Genomic DNA, 23,406 nt, shown 5'->3' on the forward strand with positions numbered 1-23,406 from the left:
CTTCCCATGTGTACCCAGCATAAGAATATGTAAAAAAAATTCAATGTACAGTGATTCACTTGCCTACAACTTTGTTTGAAGGTCATACCAAAAGTCACAAAGATAATATGGTCTTCCCAAGGAATTGAATGTAGTTACTCAGTAGTAGGGATGAGCCGAACACCCCCCGGTTCGGTTCTCAGCAGAACACGTTGTTAAAGTCTATGGGACACGAAAGTGAAAAATCAAAAGTGCTCATTTGCAAGTTATTGCCATAAAAAGTGTTTGGGGACCTGGGTCCTGCCCCAGGGGACATGTATTAATGCAAAAAAAAGGTTTTAAAAATGGCTGTTTTTTTGGGAGCAGAGATTTTAATAATGCGTAAAGTGAAACATTAAGGATGAAATATTCCTTTAAATATCATCCATGTGGGGTGTTCTTAGTATGCCTATAAAGTAGCACATCTTTCCCATGTTTATAACAGTGCCACAGCAAAATTACATTTCTAAGGGAAAAAATTTCATCCAAAACTGCTCACGGCTGTAAAGTATTGTCGGATCCCAGCAATATAGATAAAAAAAATACCAAACATACCAAAAAAAATGGCGTGGGTGTCACCCCCAAAATAGATACCACACCCTTCAGGTCTGGTATGGATATTAAGGGGAACTCCGCACCCAATTTTTTTTTTAAATGGCGTGGGGGCCCCCAGGCACTATATACTCTGAACAGCAGTATATATACTACGGTATATGGCCTGCCCTATATACTCTGCAGAAAATTGGGCCTTAGGTGTTGGTGGTACTAAAACACTGTAACCCTTCACAGTTACTCTTGTTGGGCACAGGAACGGGCCCTGCTGTGAAATATTATATCAAAAATTGTAATTACATTTCCCTGTTAAACAGAGGCAGAAAAATTGGGCTTTGGGTGGTGGTGGTGGTGCCATAATACTGTAAGCCCTCACAGTTACTCTTGTTGGGCGCAGGAACGGGCCCTGCGCTGAAATATAATATCAAAAATTGTAATTACATGCCCCTGTTTAACAGGGGCAGAAAAATTGGGCCTTGGGTGGTGGTGGTGGTGGTACACCAAAAATCATCAAGATTGAGGAGGAATAGGATAGTCAGCATAGGCATTCTTCAAGGGATCCTACATACATAACAAATTCAATCAGTTACATCAGCATCAGGTGCTTGATAGCTGCTGATCCAAGACTTATTATTTTTTATGAATGTGAGCCTATCATTGGAATCTGTGGACAGGTACACTCTTTGATCCATTACAAACCCTCCAGCAGCATTGAATGTGTGTTCAGAAAGCACACTGGATGCAGGACAGGCCAGTAGCTCAATTGCATATTGAGCAAGTTCTGGCTAGTGGTCCATCCTCAAGACCCAGTAACCCAGTGGATGGTCTGTTGGAAAGATCTCCAAGTCTGCTCTTGCCCCTAGATATTCCTGCACCATGTAATGCAGACGCTGGCGATGGTTGCTTGAACCGATCAGACCTTGGCGCTGAGGACTGAAAAAATTGTTTAACATCGGTCAGCCGGCCACCTTCTCCACTGCTCTTCCTCTGACTGGACGAAACCTCAGCAACACGTCCAGCACCAGGAAATATGGACCTCCCAGGGTCTGGAACAAACCTTTCTTCAAGGCCTCCTGAAGATGTTTCATCCTCTGCTCCCTCTGCGAAGGCAGGATGAGTTCTGCAACCTTACCCTTGTAACATGGATCAAGAAGGGTTGCCAGCCAGTAATGATACCTCTCCTTGATACCACGAATCCTAGGGTCCTTTTGCAGGCTTTGCAGAATCAGGGAGGCCATGCAGCGTGAGTTTACAGAGGCATTCGATTCAGAGTCCTCTGGGTCACTAAGGATCACATGATCCTTAACTACCTCCTCCCAGCCACGTACAACTCGTGCTTCTGGGGACTGAAAACCATCCCTTGAAGACTGCTGCTGAGTGTTATACTCTACATCCATACTGACACAATCTTCCTCCTTCTCCTCTTCTTCCTGTGTGTTTGGCAGGCCCGTGGGAATGCTATCTGGATAAAGGGGGCCTTCAGAGGAAAGGAAGTCCTCCTCTTCCTCTCGCTGTTCTGCCTCAAGTACCCTGTCCATGATTCTACGAAACGTGTGCTCCAGCAGGAAGACTAGAGGGACAGTGTCACTGATGCATGCATTGTCACTGCTCACGATCCTTCTGGCCTCCTCAAATGGTGACAGGACAGTGCATGCATCCTTGATCAGTAGCCACTGGCATAGCGAAAAGAAGCCAAGCCAAGGAGAAGTCCACCTTTTTCTTTGATGTGGATCTTTCAAGTGCTGTTGCCAACGGACTGCATGGCAGGTCATCATATGTCTGGTTAAGCATGTGGTGCCCAAGCGGCTGCTGTTTTGGCCAAGCTTGATCCGCTTCAGACTTCAAACTGTACACACTTTATTGGATACTGTGTACACCGCCTGAAGTGTATTAGAAAAAGTAGTACACCACAGAAGTCACTGTAGATATAGGCTACACTGGATGCAGAGTATATATATATATATATATATATATATATATATATATATATATATATATATATATATATATATATATACTGTATATTAATACACTGCCTGCACTGACTGAATAATATAGAGTAAACACTGAATATATAGTCTATGCTAAATACAGAGTATATATATATATATATATATATATATATATATATATATATCTCAAATACACTGCCACTAACTGAATAACCTGCCTGCTTAATCTAACTCAAGCTATCTGTCCACGCCAACAACACTACACACGGCCACTGTGTAAGCAGCCTTATATAGTGTGGGGCGTGGACTTAGTCCTCTGAGCCATGATTGGCCAAAGGCACCCTGTCTTTGGCCAATTATTGCTTTCTCAGCAGAGCATGCTGTGATTGTCCAAAAAGCATGCAGGTCAGGTGCATGTTTTGGCCAATCTTCATACAGCAATGCACTGCGATCTCGCAGTGCATTATGGGGCGTTCTGTGGTGCTCAAATTGTCATCGAATGCGCCATAATGTTCGCTGTTCGGCGAATGGGCGAACACCCAATGTTCGAGTCGACCTTATGTTCGACTTGAACATTGAGCTCATCCCTACTAGATTGTTTCATAAATGATTTGAATGCATTTCTAGCAGCATAAAATATACAGTACATGGCTATTAATAAATAAAATAAAATTTAAAATTTCAATCCAGGGCTGTCCTCTTAAAGAGAATTGAACCAACCATTGTAAGTGTTTATCTTATTTTAGATCAGCTGCTGATAAAGGGTTCCAAGATTGCAAGAGTTTTTTAAACTTGACTCACTATATAATTTTCATATGTGAAGATATATTGTATTTAACTGACTGTACACAGTAAACACAACTATTTAGATAAACTCTGCTACTGAGGAGCTTACAGTATAGAAGTATTTTCTAGAAGTGAATAGTTTTCTTAAAATCTGCTTTAACAAGGATCTGTCCAATTGCAGATTCCAATTGTAGACTTTTAGGTTATATCAGTTAAATTTGTTGTTTTTAGGTGGAAAATGAGGGGAATAAAGCTTCAACTTAACTGATCCAAGTAAAAGCAATAGTGCTGACAATAAAACAGAAAAGATTATACACACAAAAAATATATTTCTAAGGGTACTGTAACCTCTCAGCGTCGTAAGTGGCAGCCATTGACCAACTGGGCAAGCAGACAAGATGATAGAGAAAATAAAAACAGATATTAAAGAAATCTAGGCATGTTTATGGTAATAACTTAATGTTTGTAGGAACTAAAACGACTCAAACTTTATACTTAAAGACTCAACTTTATTAATCTATATAAAGTGAATCAGTACAACAAGCAATCAAACTCATGTAATCATTAAGACATCTACTTGGGTTAATTTTAGTTAGACTACTCATTTATGCTTTTGGACTGTAGGAAATCCCCATGGAAACACTGGGCAACATAAAGGTTCAATAAATATAGTGTCTATGGGAACTGACCCAGAAACCTCAGAACTGCCAGAGAAAGTATCTAATCACTTAGCTACTGTGAGAAATGGTAAAGTTATAACCTATTAGGCCAACAGTTTGTGAGCACTTGATCATTAACACTTACATGATCTTGTTATATATCACATCCCAAAACTATGGAAATTCATGTGAAGCCCTTCCCCCTTGAAGATATAACACCCGCTGTTTTTGAAAGACAATATTAAAATGTAGGAGCATTTTTGAGGTCAGGTACTAATGTTGGATATGAAAGCATGGCTTGAAATCTGTAATTTAATTATTTCCAGATAATGCCTAAAGTTTACTTAATTTAATCTAATCTCCTAAAGTAGCTACAGTATTAAAATGGTAGTTATTTATAAAGTATTAGAGCAGGATAAAAGTGTTACCCTTCAAAAATACAGTACACTTCATTATTGAAAGAACTTGCTACACTCCATATCTACCATAATGTCCAATGTCCATTGCTTACAGGGAACCTGTGATGAATTGATCACGGAGGCTACTATGACTTCTAAAAATTCTTGTTGACTGGGTCTTAAAGATCCATTAGTTTCAATACTTTATCCAGTCATTGCCTAAGAACATACAGTGGACTTCTTACTTCTCTGACTTTCCTGATCTGCATACTTGTTCTTGGTCAGTGACTAAAGGGTGTTGAAAGGTGTTGAAGCCACTAAATCAGAATAACAGTCAGTCCTTGAAGACACATTTCATTAATAATGTTATACAATATAAATATATCATATAAATAGATCATATTATTCAGGAAAGAATTGTTCAACTAAACTTACATATAGACAATTTTGTCACTCCATGTAATACCTTACCATCATTGCCCCCTTTAAATTCAATAAATTGTAGATGAGGAACTTGATTAAATAGAACCACTGCTTCTTTTTATGCGATTGATGACTTTAGATGAAACAATATTGTGTCTGCCACTAATTTATTTGCAGTCATTTTTCACTCTCCTATGTTTTGACTAATGTGTTTTTCTACAAACCACATGACATAATGTGTTTTTATAGTGTTGAGGATGGAAAGTCACCCGATTTGCCCTATGTCTATGTGAACTCCTCTGGGACCATCAGAAACAACAAGCCTATGCAAGTGGTGTCAGCATGTAGCCTGGAGACCTATGCCTTTCCCTTTGATATACAGAACTGCAGCTTGACTTTTAGCAGCTGCTTACATACAGGTAAATCTGCCAGTCTCCTTACATTTACAAATACATATCAGTGCTTCTATTTTAGGGCCTGTTTACCATAAATTGGGCTTATGACAGGCAGTTATGACAATATTTGACCACTACCCAAGTGCTGGTTCCAATGAAGCTCATTGAGTCAAATTAGTCACCTGCTTTGTAGCTGAATGCAGCATTCATGCCATAGACTTCAATTGCCTTCTGAATGTTCTGCATCCAGTACTTGTTCGAGAAAACACATAATGTAACGTTAATACGGCCATATTATACCTTATAACATTTGAAGGTAACTTTTATAATAAAGTTTGAATATCTCCTGGCTTGTTGGGGATTCTAGAAACCGGTTCCATTCAAAACACACCAATCATTCCTGAATTAAGAAAGTAAAATGATGCACAGTCCTTCTACTATCATCTATTCATAATACATCATCATCCATCAATTATTATCATTTTTATTATGCCCTTGCTTGGCTTAATCTTCCACAGTATGTTATTACAAACTTGATATAAAATTTGAAAATGTTATATCTGTACTGTGTTTCATTTGTTGCAGTGAATGATCTGAATCTCTCCATCTGGAGGAGTTATGAGAAAATTAGAAATGACAAAAGTATATTTCTTGATGATGGAGAATGGGAGCTTCTAGCTGTTCCTTCCACCTATGAGATCCTACACACTCATGGCGGCAGCTTTGCTCAGGTCCAGTTTAATGTAAGTACATGAATTGTTGTTTAACTGTAAAAGGATCTGTAACATTTTATTATCTTAATATATACAGTACATGTTAAAATGTACTATGTTATTAAAGCTGAATGCAACCTATGTTATTAAAGGGTGTTCATCTTTTGAAAACCTTAATTACATAGGAAGATTTTCTTTTCCTGTGAATACTTTTATCTCTCTGATAAAATGTGTCAGATTCTGCAATTTTAATAATGTGAAACACCTACATTATGAATTATATTCAATAGGGAAGATATTTTGAAGGCCTGACCTTCTGACCCTGATACCATGCCCATGGTTAGCTTTACTCATTTTATAAGTTTATTGCTTTGATTGTTTTATACATCACAAAAGGAGTAAAATACACAAGGAAGCAGTTTCTTCACAAATACTTTAACAATTTAAAGTGGTTGTAAACCCTAACATATACCCAGTGAAGTAACTGGCCTCAGTTGATGCACAGAGATGAAGCAAATCCTCCTACATAAGTTGTACCTGTTTATCTACAACCATCTTTCCCCTACATTCATTCAAAGCACAGAATATACACAGGATCTCTCAGCTCTGAAAAGCAGGGGGTGGAGAGCTGAAGCTACATCAGTGAGGAGAGCTCTGAGAGCTGATTGGAGGAGAGGGACACATCCCCCCTACACACAGCACACAGGAAGAGAGCTGAGTCTGTCAATCAGTCGGAGCTTTCTCTCCTGTCACCTTTTTTCTCTTGGTGTCAGGAAAATGTTTCAGAAGTGACTCATGGTGATAGCAGAGGAGTGAGGCAGCAGAAATTACACTCATTGCTCTGGACTGAGACAAGTACACACTATAGAGGGATATGCTTTGTTTATATTTATTGTCTAAAGTTTACAACAACTTTTAATCTCTGTATTGAAATGATACAGTCTGATGGATTTTGAAAGAAGAGCTGCTATTAGTATAAAGAATACACACTCACATTTCCCAGTGCCTTAAACCGGCACTGAGTCTGTCCAGCGTTCTGTTGTGGGGCTCTGTTATGCCGCTTCATTTCTCGTTCCCGGCTTGCGATCCAAGCCTTGTTTTGGTTCGGGTTAGTGGCCGGAAGTGACATTCGTAATTACCCAGAGGCCTTGGTTTCTGAGTAATTACGATCGTCACTTCCGGCCACCAACCCGAACCAAAACGAGGCTTGGAGCGCAAGCCGAGAACGTTCGTAATTACTCAGAAGCCTCGAGGCTTCTGGGTAATTATGAACGTCACTTCTGGCCACTAACCAGAACAAGGCTTGGAGAGCAAGCCGGGAACAAGAAACGAAGCAGCATAACAGAGCCCCACAACAGAACACTGGGCAGACTCAGTGCCGGTTTAAGGCACTGGGAAATGTGAGTGTTTATATGTTTTTAATGGCTACAAATAAATAGCTTTTATAAAACATACTGCGCAATGATAAATCTTTAATCTTTATGAGATATCCACATTGGGCATTAAGAAACATCTAGTAGTTAATTGACTGGAGGAACGCCAGGATAGTGGAGTGGTTATCCCTATATGAACCAAAGGCAAAACTTTTTCTAGGCTCTGGTGAGTGACCATTTTAGAAGGTGGTAGTGACACAAGAAGTGGTGAAAAGTCAAGGTTATGCAGCACAGAAGAAAATTGAAGCATAAGAGCACTTTGAATATACAGTGGGGCAAAAAAGTATTTAGTCAGCCACCAATTGTGCAAGTTCTCCCATTTAAAAAGATGAGAGAGGCCTGTAATTTTTATCATAGGTATACCTCAACTATGAGAGACAAAATGTGGAAACAAATCCAGACAATCACATTGTCTGATTTTTGAAAGAATTTATTTGCAAATTATGGTGGAAAAATAAGTATTTGGTCACCTACAAACAAGCAAGATTTCTGGCTCTCGCAGACCTGTATCTTCTTCTTTAAGAGGCTCCTCTGTCCTCTACTCATTACCTGTATTAATGGCACCTGTTTGAACTTGTTATCAGTATAAAAGACACCTGTCCACAACCTCTAACAGTCACACTCCAAACTCCACTATGGTGAAGACCAAAGAGCTGTCGAAGGACACCAGAAACAAAATTGTAGACCTGCACCAGGCTGGGAAGACTGAATCTGCAATAGGCAAGCAGCTTGGTGTGAAGAAATCAACTGTGGGAGCAATAATTAGAAAATGGAAGACATACAAGACCACTGATAATCTCCCTCGATCTGGGGCTCCACGCAAGATCTCACCCTGTGGGGTCAAAATGATCACAAGAACGGTGTGTAAAAATCCCAGAACCACATGGGGGACCTAGTGTATGACCTGCAGAGAGCTGGGACCAACGTAACAAAGGCTACTATCAGTAACACACTACGCCGCCAGGGACTGTAGTGCCAGACGTGTCTCCCTGCTTAAGCCAGTACATGTCTAGGCCCATCCGAGGTTTGCTAGAGAGCATTTGGATGATCCAGAAGAGGATTGGGAGAATGTCATATGGTCAGATGAAACCAAAGTAGAACTGTTTGGTAGAAACATAACTCGTCATGTTTGGAGGAGAGAGAATGCTGAGTTGCAACTAATAAACACCATACCTACTGTGAAGCATGGGGGTGGCAACATCATGCTTTGGGGCGGTTTCTCTGCAAAGGGAACAGGACGACCGATCCGTGTACATGAAAGAATGAATGGGGCCATGTATCGTGAGATTTTGAGTGCAAACCTCCTCCCATCAGCAAAGGCATTGAAGATGAAATGTGGCTGGGTCTTTCAGCATGACAATGATCGCAAACACACCGCCCGGGCAATGAAGGAGTGGCTTTGTAAGAAGCATTTCAAGGTCCTGGAGTGGCCTAGCCACTCTCCAGATCTCAACCCCATAGAAAATCTTTGGAGGGAGTTGAAAGTCCTTGTTGCCCAGCGACAGCCCCAAAACATCACTGCTCTAAACGAGATCTGCATGGAGGAATGGGCCAACATACCAGCAACAGTGTGTGACAACCTTGTGAAGACCTACAGAAAACGTTTGACCTCTGTCATTGCCAACAAAGGATATATAACAAAGTATTGAGATGAGCTTTTGATATTGACCAAATACTTATTTTCCACCATAATTTGCAAATAAATTCTTTCAAAAATCAGACAATGTGATTGTCTGGATTTGTTTCCACATTTTGTCTCCCATAGTTGAGGTATACCTATGATGACAATTACAGGTCTCCGTCATCTTTTTACGTGGGAGAACTTGTGCAATTGCTGGCTGACTAAATACTTTTTTGCCCCACTGTACATGTCAAATAGCATGAACATTGGAGACTTATGATATATGTATATGGTTTATAACTGTGATCCCTGTTCCACTCTATAAATTTTGGCATTTTTTGTACATTTTTAATTTTCTTTTATATATTTTACATATATATTTTTGTCAGTTGCACCTTAAAAGAATGAGGTGGACACGTAAAAATACTTAAGTTGAAACACCGTATTAGTGGTAACAATATATATATGTACTTATATGGAATAGCGCAGTCACACTATTTTGAATACATTCTTTCCTATACATGTTATAGGGCACTTTGACTGCAGCAGATCTACTTTGTAAATATTTTATTTTTTAACATATATAATTTTTGCGCTGGTGACACTATTTCACGTTTATCATTACATATTCATTTAAAATGTTCTTTTTGGATTTTTCAAACTTGACTTGCATATGTCTTTCTATGATACCAAGGATTAGTCGATGATATAGAAAATTAAGTTTTGAAGCAGACAAGAGATTCCTATATTAGGTAATCTAAGCATTTCATGATCCATGGATTGTATTAACCATGAAAACAAATATGAAACCTCATTATCTATTGTCTGTAAGACCTGAATTGGTGGTTTAGCTCTGAATTACAAATAGATGTCGTCTTTCGCTAAGCTAAAATTCCACAGCTCGTTAATTTGCATATGAGCCATACAGCCTCATTACCATGAAACAGGATAGCAAGTGTTGTATGGAATACACAACTGCACATCAAGTAATGCAGGGAACAGCTATTAGGCCACACACCATTACCTGTTAGAGGGATTGCACTGAAATGCACAGATATGGACAGATTAGCAGAGAAGTTGGAAAATTGCAGTTCTGCACATTGAAAGGTTATTGTACATTTCATCTTCTATAGATATAGATATATATCTATATCTATATAGATATAGATATATAGCTATATCTACAGTATGTACAGTATATATATATATATATATATATAGTGTGTATACCGGTATATATCTATAGGTATAGATATATCTATAGATATATAGAAAGTGTGGTATCAAAAGATAAATACCACATTACATTTTGCCTTAAAATATTTCATGCAGTATTTACTGCAGATGTAGTCAATTCTCAAAAAAAAAAAAAAAAAAAAAATGTATTAATTAACATCATTTTTTATTGCAGACTAGACCTCTAGTCCTAACTAGGTATGGGCCGAACACCCCCTGGTTTGGTTCGCACCAGAACATACTGAACAGGCAAAAAATTTGGCAGAACACACAAACACCGTTAAAGTCTATGGGACACGAACATGAATAATCAAAAGTGCTCATTTTAAAGGCTTATATGCAAGCTAATGTCATAAAAAAGTGTTTGGAGACCCGGGTCCTGCCCCAGGGGACATGTATCAATGCAAAAAAAAGTTTTAAAAACGGCCGTTTTTTTTCGGGAGCAGTGATTTTAATAATGCTTAAAGTGAAACAATAAAAGTGAAATATTCCTTTAAATTTCATGTCTATAGTATGCCTGTAAAGTGGCACATTTCTCCCGTGTTTAGTTCCTGCACAAAATGACATTTCTATTTCTATTTCTAAGGGAAAAAAGTAATTTAAAAGTACTAGTGGCTATAATGAATTGTCGGTCCCGGCAATACAGATAAAAGTCATTGAAAAAAACTGCCCTTTGGGTCTGGTATGGATATTAAGGGGAACCCCAAACCAAAATGTAAAAAAAAAAATTGCGTGGGGTTCCCCCCAAATTCCATACCAGGCCCTTTAGGTCTGGTATGGATATTAAGGGTCTACCCTGTGCCAATTTTTTTTAAAAAATGGCGTAGGGGTCCCCCTCAAAATTCATACCAGACCCTTCAGGTCTGGTATGGATTTTAAGGGGAACCCTGCGCCAAAATTTTTTAAAAAATGGCGTGGGAGTCCCCACAAAAATCCATACCAGACCCTTATCCGAGCACGCAACCTGGCAGGCCGCAGGAAAAGAGGGGGGAATGAGAGAGTGCCCCCCCTCCTGAACCGTACCAGGCCACATGCCCTCAACATGGGGAGGGGGACAATGGTCTCATCCCCACAACCCTTGCCCGGTGGTTGTGGGGGTATGCGGGTGGGGGGGCTTATCGGAATCTGGAAGCCCCCTTTAACAAGGGGGCCCCCAAATCCCGCCCCCTGTTTGAATTAGTAACGGGTACATTGTACCCGTACCATTTCACAATAAAAAGTGTCAAAATTTAAAAAACCACAAGACACATGTTGGGACAAGTCCTTTATTAAACAATAAAAAAATAAAAATGTCCCACAAAGTCCATTTATCTTCTTCTCTCGCTCCGCCGATGGACCGAAAAATTAAAAAAAGTGACATTTCTTTTATAACTGAGGGCGGGGCCACACGGTGACGTACCTGGGTGTCCCCACCCCCCTCTGACACACGGGGACTTCCCCATGGATTTTCTGGGGCATCAGAGGGGGCGTAAATGGGTGGCCCGCCCCCTCTGATGCCACGGGGAGGCCATTGCGCAGTCCCTGTGCATCAGAGGGGGCAGGGTCACCCGGGACATCACCGTGTGGCCCAGCTCTCTGTTATAAAAGAACTGTCACCTGCGAGGATACGTCATGCGGCGGGTGCCTCCCATGGAGGCAGGTCGATGGTGGCTTGCGGGTTTTTTTTTTATTTTTCGGTCCGTTGCCGGAGCGAGAGAAGAAGATGAATGGACTTCGTGGGACATTTTTATTTTTTTATTTTTTAATAAAGGACTTAATAAAGTCCCAAAGTGTGTCTTGTGGTTTTTTACATTTTGACACTTTTTTGTGAAATGGTACGGGTACAATGTACCCATTACCATTTCAAACGGGGGGCGGGATCTGGGGGTCCCTTTGTTAAAGGGGGCTTCCAGATTCCGACAAGCCCCCTGCCCGCAGACCGCCACAACCACCGGGCAAGGGTTGTTGGGATGAGGCTCTTGTCCCCATCAACATGGGGACAAGGAGCTTTGGGGGGCTACCCCAAAGCAACCTCCCCATGTTGAGGGCATGTGGCCTGGTATGGTTCAGGAGGGAGGGCGCTCTCTTGTCCCCCCCTCTTTTCCTGCGGCCTGCCAGGTTGTGTGCTCAGAAAAGGCTCTATGGATTTTTGGGGGGACCCCGACGCCATTTTTTTTTAAAAATTGTCACGGGGTTCCCCTTAAAATCCATACCAGACCTGAAGGGTCTGGTATGGATTTTAAGGGGGACCCCTACGCCATTTGTAAAAAAAAAAAAAATGACGCAGGGTTCCCCTTAATATATATACCAGACCTGAAGGGCCTGGTATGGAATTTGGGGGAAACCCCACACAATTTTTTTTTTTATTTTGGTTCGGGGTTCCCCTTAATATTCATACCAGACCCAAAGGGCCTGGTAATGGACTTTGGGGGATCCCATGCTGTTTTTTTCAATTACTTTTATCTGTATTGCCGGGACCGACAATTCATTATAGTCACTAGTACTTCTAAATTACTCTTTTTCCTTTAGAAATGTCATTTTGTGCAGGGACTGTTCTAAACACGGGAAAAATGCGCCACTTTACAGACATACTATAGACACCTCCCAGGTCCGAAATTTATAGGAATATTTCACTTTTATTGTTTCACTTTAAGCATTATTAAAATCACTGCTCCTGAAAAATCTGCCGTTTTTAAAACTTTTTTTTTGCATTGATACATGTCCCCTGGGGCAGGACCCAGGTCCCCAAACACTTTTTATGACAATACCATGCATGTAAGCCTTTAAAATCAGCACTTTTGATTTCTCCCATAGACAATTCATTATAGCTGCAAGTAGTTTTAAATGACTTTTTTTCCTTTAGAAATGTCATTTTGTGCAGGGACTGTTCTAAACACGGGAAAAATGCGCCACTATAGACACCCCCCAGGTACGAAATTTAAAGGAATATTTCACTTTTATTGTTTCACTTTAAGCATTATTAAAATCACTGCTCCTGAAAAAATGTCCTTTTTTAAAAAAAAATTTTCATTGATACATGTCCCCTGGGACAGGACTCGAGTCCCCAAACACTTTTTATGACAATAACTTGCATAAAAGCCTTTAAAATGAACAAATTTGATTTTTCATGTTAATGTCCCATAGACTTTAACGGTGTTCCAAATTTTCCCCGAACACCGCATATTGTTCGGTGTGCGCAGAAAATCCGAACAACCAAAGTTTGGCCCGAACTTATGCTCGGGCCGAACCGTTCGCCCATCCCTAATTGAGAGGTGTTAAAGTTTACAGTATCTAAACTAAAGATCAAACATGTAACATGTTGCACCTTATCAGCCCTTATACGTGGTGGCTGCATTACTCTTCTTTTTCAGGCTAAGAGCATTTTCTTCAAGTGCAGAAAACATCTATCGATCTTGCCAGTTCATGTATGCTAAACTGAAATCTAAAAAGAGGAGATCAGCTCTCCTACCCCCTATGTAATGGAGGAGAGAAGAGGAAGACGTATTTGCGGTCTAGATCAGGAGAACATCCTAGGGTGGCAATGCTGCTCCCCGATTGATGCAATATAACGAGTGAGCGTTTTCACAGTTAGACAGGTGTGTTACTGGAAGGGGCATCAGGTGAAAACAGAGGAAAAAAGCCTGAGAAAAGAAAAGCAGTGCAGCCACATCTAAGGAGTGGCAGTCTGCAATAGATTACAATGTTGTATTAAGCTTGAGCAAGAGGTCCTATAAAGTAAAGCACCTGTACTCTACGTTGACTCTACCATGCTAAAGAACTAGATATAACATGTCTGTGATTTGGCAGGAAGAAGCTGCTGTCACAGGCATCGTTACATTTCTCGAGCAGTTCAGTACCTGCTTATCTGCATTAAATGTGCCACGCATAAACAGCTACAAAACCATGTCTGTGAATAAACCCTCAAAGTATCAATAAAACGTATATTGTGCTATCTGATTTGCTTGAAATAACATTGAAATATAAATAGAAACGTGGCTATGTAAATGTTCCACTCAGTGAATGAATGTGAGAAAACCACCAGTGTCAAATACTTCCTCTTCTGTAAAGGAGTGAAACGAGAAAACTCTACCAAATACATCCAGACTTCAATACAGCTGAGCAATAAGCAATGATGACTACCTGAGCCCATGGAAACTAATTACAGTAAAACCTTGGATTGCGAGCATAATTTGTTCCGGAAACATGCTTGTAATCCAAAGCACTTGTATATCAAAGCGAATTTCCCCATAAGAAATAATGGAAACTCAGATGATTCATTACACAACCATTTATTCTTAAGTCCTTCAGTTTATAGTCCATATAAAAAGATTATAGCAATGTGATAGTTTGTGTAACCATAAAATGTCCATCCACAAATGGAAGTCTCCACAAGGGGATTAGAAGCAAAATCCAGCAGGAGCTACAGAGTATAAAAGAGAAGAGAGGCGTCTCTAAGTGTAGCAATATGGTTACATTTAATGAAGGTACAACATGTGCCTGTTTTAATCATCAACCATGTGATTTGCTAAATGGTGTACCTTCATTAATGTATCGATGTAACCATATTGCTACGCTTAGAGGCACCTCTCTTCTCTTTTATACTCAGTTGTGACATGACGCTACTTGTATATCAAGACATCGCTTGTATATCAAGTCAAAATTTATATGAAAATTTTGCTTGTCTTGCAAAACGCTCTCAAACCAAGGTTTTATTGTATTAGCCTCCTATTATCTGGTTTGACTGCAGGATTCTAAAATTGAATTATTACTTTTTTTTATAATTACTAATTTATTGTTGAAAGGGTTCCCTTTTACTCCAACTGACAGGGATACATATGTACATTTTATACATTTTAATTATTTTCTCCTATGTGACTACTCCTTCCATTTTGTATATCAAAGCATAGAAAATCCTAGCAAGAAAAAATAACTTTGTTCCAATGATGCCATGGGAGCCTTTTTCGTAAACTTACTGTGCAGTGATGTCAATAAGCATGATAAAATAGTGCATTTTAAAAATATAGGGCAGGGAGAGTCAGATATCCAGTGGTGAAAATTTATTATGCCTCAGACAATCCTTGGAAGGGGACATCCAGAAGGTGGCTGGAGATGTAATAAATGTTTTCGGGAGGCCTTTCCATGGGGTTCTCTTCCAGGAGGGTTCCAGTTCTCCTGGGCTGCTGCCCCTGGGATGCAGCTATACTGAGACAAGCATTGCAGCTCGGGCCATAGCAGGTGCTGGGCTGAGGACCTAGTGAAGATTTTTAAAGGATTTTGCTGGAGGGCACTGTTATGAAGACCTTGTCTAGAGAAGGATATTTTATCTTCTTTACTGAGGAAATACCTGTGGAAGCTGGGTGGCACTCAGCTCCTAGGACACTGTAAGACCTACTGTGGGGCTTTCACATGTGTCTGCAACTATAAGGATTTGAGCTAGAAGTTGTACTCCTATTGATCTTTTTAGAGTATCCTGAATCCCTGAACCCCTCTCCTGTTTCAAGGTACTCAGCAATAAATTCTAAAAAGACATCCTCTAGACTGACCCTGTATTTTCAGTGTGCATGGAACTGTACTTGTGACTTGCAGCTTCTGTACTAGCAAGGGAGACCTGGGCATACTCTCAGCAGCCCCTCCAGGAGTGAGTGCTACATAAGTTAGCACTTTAAATCCCCCTGACCAAAACATTTCTGTCTACAGGTCAGTGTTCTGATTCCCTTAAAAGCCATGCCATTTTGTTAAGCATCCAGCTTGTGCTTCTGGAGTGGCGGTCCAGAAATGCCATAAAAATTTAGAGTAGGGAAACTCACTACATTTTTAGTATGGTACCTTGGTCGCATCACTCATTGTATGCTTTTTTTCACACCTGCCTTCTGGGCTAGGCCTTTTGGTCAGGAACAGAGGAACTTTTACGCTGGCCATAAGGTCAACCAATGTATAGCACTTTGGCACTGAAGCTCTTTCCCTTTACCCATCCCCTTTTTAATGTTTGTATGTCTTATGCTGTGTACACGCGAGCGGAATGTCCAACAGAAAAAGTCAGACGGAAGCTTTTCATCGTATATTCCGATCATGTGTATGCCTCATCGGACTTTTTTTTCCCGAAAATTCTGACGGACCTATAAATGGAACATGTTCTAAATATTTCTGACGGAACCAATTCCTATCGGGAAAATGACGCATGCTCTGAAGCAAGCAAGAGACGGAAGCTATTGGCTACTGGCTGTTGAACTTCCTTTTTCTAGTCCCGTCGTACATGTTGTACGTCACCGCGTTCTTGATGGTCGGACTTTGGTGTGATTGTGTGTACGCAAGACAGTTTCAGCGGAGTTCCGTTGGGAAAAACCTTCAGAGTTTATTCCGACGGAAAAAACGGTCATCTGTACGCGGCATTACACTTTTTGTCCTGCACAAGTGCACAACGTGATCACTCCTGATTAGTAAGGTATAAGCCCTTGGACTTGCCCTGAAAGTCTTGGGGAGGAGGGTCCATGGCCTTATAGTCAGGTTCACCCTCTTCCTTGGGGTTTCCCTTTGGGGGAGCCCCACCAAGGACTTGGGTGGAATTTGCTCCAGGATCCCCGAAGAATGGGGACCACCTGGTTTTGGCTAGGTCGAACCATGAGTACCCCAGTCCCCGTCAGGAGTCTTGCTCCTTGGGGGATCAGGGCAGGGTCCTTTCGCTTCAGAGGAGGATGATGTATACACTCAATGCACTTTTTTTGTGTGCTTCACTTTTTGTGTGTTCACTTTTTTGCACCTGGTGTTTGGCAAGTGCACACTACACCAAGTAGCTTAAAAAAATACAGTGAGTGAAAAATCCACTTACAGGTCTGTCATGCAAAAATGCTTTAGATAAAGTCCCTTCTAATTTTGGGCTTATGTATGTATAATTCCAGTGGAGCACTAGCTTCAAATTTCCTATTTTGTTCTGTGCACTATAGAGAAGACATTCCTTTGGTACTTCACATACAAAACCCAATGACCTGTCCTGTGCTGACAAGGTCCATTAAGGTAATACAATACTGTATGTGACTTGAGTTCTAACTTTGAGGGTTGTCTGGTTGCTTGTGTAGGGCATTTACTTACAGACCAGCCAAGCTAGGCATGGTATTACCCAGAAGAACTTTTTCACATTGGAAGAAGGAGGGGGGTATGGTCATCATAAAAGTGTAGCATAAACTGCAAACAGGAAATGTAAAAATGCAGTAACCAACTGAAATGAGACCATGGAAAGAAAATTCCTGATCGGTTGCTGTGGATTAATACACTCTTTACTTTATTCTTCGCTTGAATATATAAGCAAGGATTTTCTGTATTCCAGTTAGACTGGAACTAATAACGAGTAAGTGAGACATCATCATGTTTTTATGAAAGTCCACCAAAGTTGATATTGCTCTAGGTCAGTGATGGCGAACCTTGACACCCCAGATGTTATGGAACTACATTTCCCATGATGCTCAACTACATTGCAGAGTGCACTAGCATCATGAGAAATGCAGTTCCAAAACATCTGGGGTGCCAAGGTTCGCCATCACTGTTCTAGGTGGTAAACTGTGTTGTGCTCACTTGCCTCGGATGCTTAGACTCAACTCAGGATCTGTCTTTTACCCCAATATGCAATCAACAAACATTCAAGCTGCACTGCACTGAGGTCCTTATTTTCCCTAGAAATGGTAACAGGGCATGCTGGACATAACTCCTCCTCTGACGTATTTCACCCCTGGTAGGGACTTAACTGTAGGAATCTCTATGATAAGGCCTTGCCAGGGGTGAAATACATCAGAGGATAAGTCATGTTGTCCAGCAGGGTGAACTGTGCTTTGTAAGCCTTGTTACTGTTACAGCAAAGTTGATTCAAGGAGAAAAAGGACGTCACGGAGTGCAGCTTGAATGTTTTTTGCTGGCATGTTTTAAAAAAAGATTGTAACTTCTGCTGCAGCATGAAGAACAAAATTGTCAGCTGGTCACCCTATTTTTAAAAAAGTATATTGACCCAGTTAATTTCATTGAAGCTCGTTTGTTCCTTTTCTGGAAAGGTGCTTTTTTCACAAGCAGAACAGGAGAACATTTTAAAGAGTTGAATGTAAAACAATGCCATGTACATTGTGATACTTTGTCACCAAAAAGTGAACACAGGCTTTAATAGAGACAAGGACGCTGCTGATCACCAAATAGTAAGTACTCTGTTATAATCTGCCAGCTTGCCCCACTCTTTCACAATGATCGATCATTATACCGCCACTCCTTTTCCTCTACTCTGGCATGTCCAGGACTAACAACGACCCTGACGGGAAGTTAGCCACACAAAACACAGCGAGATGAATGGCCAGCCTGGGACATAGCTCTCTCATGCAGCAGTGATTTCAGCTTTAATGGCAAAATCATTATCATTGCGACAACGGCTCACAAATGAGCAGAGGGTGAAATAAAGGGGGGGGTAGGGGGAATTATGTGTGGAATAAATGAGCACTTCCGAAATTCATAGCATCATAAAAAGAACCTTATCAAATGAACCAGCAGAAGGTTAGACGAGCAGCACAGCAATTAGGCTAACACCGTAGGGCTTCTATTTCATCTTCTGTGTGCTCATCATGTACAAATTCCCAATTAGATTTATTCCTTTCATTATCATCAATGGGAATTCGAAACAATAGTGTACACAGCAGAGCCCACTTTAAAGGTACAGTTTCACCATGGTGCTTTGGCATTGCTAAGAAACAAATAACAAAGGAAAAAACAGATCCAGTGTTCTTTTTTTTCTGGAATTATTTTATCTTTTTGTAGAAACAATTAGAAGCATTGCTAAAATATTTACTGCTTAGACAATTGCAATGGGATTTTTATATTACTTAGCATATTGTACTATAGATAATCTTTTTAAAGATTATAGGTATACTTGTTAATACGATCTATGTAAATAATCTTATCAGTGTGTGCTAATGTTTTACAAATGACATGCTTAATGTAAAGTTTTTAAATGTATATGAATATGGGGGCAGCCTTATATGCTCATTATATAAACAGACCGTGCTTCCTGCGTGCAAGCAAGCTTCGTTTTTTTTTCTTTGCCTTACACGGGATTGGATGTTCAGAATGAACACAGTTTCATCAATCATACTGTACTTAGCTACATGAACATACACTATACTAAGTGAACACCTTCTACTCCTATAGCAAACCAGCCCCCATGTTTTACTTGGCAAACTGATGTTATCTCAGCAGAAATTTAGCAGTGTTGTTGCCTGTAATGCTTAATATACACATAACCACTAGTAGAAGGATCTTAAAGTACAGAACCTTCATCACGTAAAAAGGTGAGTCACAGTAAAAAAATTGTTTTCGGAGCATCAGTCGCTCCTTTATAAAGCCCCCTATCCTCTTACCTGAACCATGAAATCCTTTATTACAGTAATGTCCAGACTTAGGGTGCTTCCCCTGTCTATCTCTCACTAATGGTCCCCTCATACCTCTCTCTGGAACAACCTTAATCTTCAGCATCTCTTTCAGCCTCTGAAGCCAATCATTTGTGTGTCAAAAGTGATTAAGGTTCTAAGAGGCTTGTTTCTGGATGGTAAATTTCCTTCTTTTGACACATTGAAAATGTGTACGTGTACATCATGCTTGCTCTTATCAGTTTCATTTTGCCTCTTTTCAGGGCGTTGGTAAATGCAGGGAAAAATGAGCCCTGGACCTCCCCACCTTGGATAACAATGATTGGAATGATATCTGGGACGATCCCTTCCATCCTTTGACATTGGCTAGAGATCGACTTATACAGTTTAAAATTGTTCACCGTTATTACCTTACTCTAGTCTGGGTGGGAAGGTTCTTGGCTATCCAGTCTACAGTGTGTTGGAGGTGTTTTTCTGTCAGTGTGAGACTTTCTCCATATCTTCTGGACTTGTCCAACTATTCATGACTATAGGGCATGGGTTCTGCATTCCATTTATACGGTCACGGCAGTCAAGGTACCCAAGGATATTGGTTACTGCTTGTTGGGCCTTGTTGACTCCTTGGTTGCTAGTAAAGGGACCAGAACATTGCCTGGTATTTTACAATTTTACGCCAGGAAAAATTGTCCTTCACTGGAAATCCCGTAACAATGTTCTTCCATTGTATAGAGCCAACAGAGGATGCCCATTCAAACTTGATAAATTGTGGTCCCCTTAGCTTGAGACTCCAATACTACAATTATGACTTGACTTCCTTTTAGATCCTGATTCGGAGGTAGGGCATTGCTTCTCGAAGTGTCCCCTTTTCCAAAGTCTTTCTTCGGAGGCTTCCTATGGGACTTGTCTGCTTTTGGGAGCCTTGATGATTGTTCTGTGGTGGTACTTTCTCTGTGTAATTATAACATGTTGCCTAGTTTATATGACTTTTTGACTTGTGTGAGGTCCGAGGGAGTAACATATTGTATCATCCACGGGGGTGGAGTACATTTTTTTTGTTACTTTCTCTGTCATTTTGTAGGTGGACTTTGTTGGTAGTTTTGTATTGCTGTTGTAGTGTCTCAAAATGCTTATGAAAATACCCTATTGTTTCCTATTAAAAGGAAATTTTTGCTGAGAAAAATTGTGGGCTGTCATTTTTGCACCCGCTTTGAAAATGCTAGTTGTCTGGCTATCATGCTGATCTAATGGTTTCAATGTTTTTTAGAGTCACTGACCCAGAACAAGTGTACATATCCGGAGTTCCTACTGTCCTCTGAATTTAGATATATTTTTAGGTTAGTGTCTCCACTCAAATGGATTAAGGCCTAAGGCAGTAAGGCAGCTAGCATCTTCTCTTAATACAGATTTCTATTATTTCCAACTAGGACCCAATTGGATTGCACTTGCAGGCAAGATGTCAGTCTAGCACCTTTTATTATGCAAAGGGAATGAATGACAGGCAGCAATGTTATGTGTGGGTGGCTGTGTGCCCCTTCCCCTAGCAGTCCTGCCACCCTTGCCTAGACAGAAAACTGGCCCTGCTATAGGTATGTGCTGGGAACTGAGTAACAGCTAGAGCCAGGTAATCAGCATTGATTGTAAGTTTTGCTTATTGTGCCAAACTTCAGCTGGGCTTTAAGGTGGTTTTTAAGGTGCAACTGGCTTTTGAGGGTTTTAAAACTACCTTTCAACTATCCAGGACATGCTTTTGTGCCACAAAATGCCCCCATGTTAGGCAGAAACATAACGTTAGATCCGGAACAGAGATGGACATTAAAGCTAGCAATACACTGTGCAAATGTTGTCTGGTTCCTGACATCTTTTAATTGAAAAATTGAAGGAGCTGGGTGGGAAATTGTCAGCTGATCAGCATCTCTATCTATTCAGATGCAGCCACTGTTCGGTATTCTGACAGCTGTCAGCAGTGGCTTGTAGAATACAATAGCCCAGAAGTGGGAGTTTGTCCATCTGTGGTGTTAACGCGGATAGAGGAAACTGCATAGCTTGCAGCCTAAATAAAAAAAAATTCTATCAATGTGGGTCCAGCTTAAAGTGTTACTAAACCCATAATAATAAAATCAGTCTGTATACACAGTAAAGCATGCCTGTTATACTCACTGTGGAACCTAAGGATTTAATCCTCCACATTGTGTAAAAAGACTGTTTGATCCTGTCTTCTCTGATCCACCCCTTCCACTGTCCCCAATCCATCTCCTGATAGAACAGAGCCTTTGGAGTCACTCTGCACATGCTCAGTTTGGTGTGTATTGCTAGAGAGTTTTTTTCTCTTTGGAGGGGGCATGTGATTGGCACAGGGCCAATCAGCACTGTCCAGATAGAGGGTCAGGGGTCCTGCAGCCTCATAGGACAATCAGAGGAGAATAAAAACTCCTCCTGCTCCTCATCTGCTGATGAGAAAAAGTATTTAGTAGTTTATATTTACTAAAATAATTACATTTCCATGTTCTGTGTACTGTGGGAGACCAGATATAGTGAATGCAGAGTCCTGGGTTTGGTAATACATTAACTCTAATGCTAACTCTATTTTTATCAACAAAGCCATTGATCACCATATGAAACCATTGTTTTAGGCTGGGTCACACTAGTGAGAATTGGATGTGGGTTTCCCTGCATCCAATTTGCATGACAGGAGAGTGTGGCGGCTCTCAATGGAGCCGGTTCACACATTTCTGGGTGGCGGCTGAGGAGCGGATTGCACAGGGGTCCTGAGCGTCTTTGACTTTGTTTCAGGTCCAAGTTCAGGCAAAAATTTGGGCCTGTTTTGACCCTGAAACAGAGAACAGGGGCGCACTGGACCCCTGCTGTGAGCTGCATCTGTATTAAATGTGAACACAGCCCTAAAGTGCTTGTAAACTCTTACCTAGACCCAGTGCAGTGACTAGCCTCGGGTGATTCACAGAGATGAAACAAATCATTCTGCATAAGTTGTACCTGTTTATTTGCAGCCATTTGTCCTGTACAGCCTTGTAAAATGCAGGATTTTCCACAGTCTCACAAGTAAGGGGGCAGAGAGCTGCAGTCACACACTGTACAAGAGCTCTGAGAGCTGATTGGAGAGAAGGGACCCCACTCTTCACACAGCACATAGGAACAGAGCTGAGGCTGTGAATCACAGATTGATCCCTCCCTTGTCACCTTTATTCGCTTGGTGTCAGGAAAATTTGTCAGAAGTGATTTGTGCTAATAACAGAGGAAATAGACAGCAGAGAGAAATGACACTAATGCCCCATGCACACGATCAGAAGTTCTGCCAGCAAAAGTCGAATTTCGACCCTGTGTATGCTTCATCGGACTTTTGCTGGCAGAATTCCAGCCAGCAAAAGATTGGGAGCAGGTTCTCTATTTTTCGGTCGGAAAAAGTTCCTATCCAAAAATGCGTTCGTCTGTATGCAATTCGGACGCGCAAAAAAATCACGCATGCTCGGAAACAATGCGACGCATGCTCGGAAGCATTGAACTTCATTTTCTCGGCTTGTCATAGTGTTGTACGTCACCGTACAGAGAACTTTTGTGTGACCGTGTGTATGCAAGGCAAGCTTGAGCGGAATTCCGTCGGAAAAACCATCCAAGTTTTTTCTGACGGAATTTTTGATCGTGTGTATGGGGCATTAGTGTTTTGGAGAGAGGCAAGTAAACATTATAGAAATATGTGCTTTGTTCAGATTTCATGTTTGAGGTTTACAACCACTTTAACGTAATTTTGTATGGTGAAATTTGTGGCCAATTTTGACAAACTTTTGGCAAAGGTGAAATTAGCAATTTCGCTGTGAAATTACTGCACTCTACCCT

General features: G+C 40.7%; 1 protein-coding gene across 1 annotated transcript in view; it reads left to right on the forward strand.

Moving 5' to 3' along the window:
* The window catches only part of HTR3B (5-hydroxytryptamine receptor 3B), a 56,184-nt gene that overhangs the window by 20,954 nt on the left and 11,824 nt on the right, over positions 1-23,406 (forward strand). Inside the window, exons 5-6 of the mRNA XM_073603102.1 lie at positions 5,038-5,207; positions 5,769-5,926. Coding sequence (XP_073459203.1) covers positions 5,038-5,207; positions 5,769-5,926 — 328 coding nt within the window. The remainder of the gene's footprint in view (positions 1-5,037; positions 5,208-5,768; positions 5,927-23,406) is intronic.

Source organism: Aquarana catesbeiana, linkage group LG10 (genome assembly GCF_042186555.1).
Source record: "Aquarana catesbeiana isolate 2022-GZ linkage group LG10, ASM4218655v1, whole genome shotgun sequence".
In the NCBI taxonomy this organism is placed as follows: domain Eukaryota; kingdom Metazoa; phylum Chordata; class Amphibia; order Anura; family Ranidae; genus Aquarana; species Aquarana catesbeiana.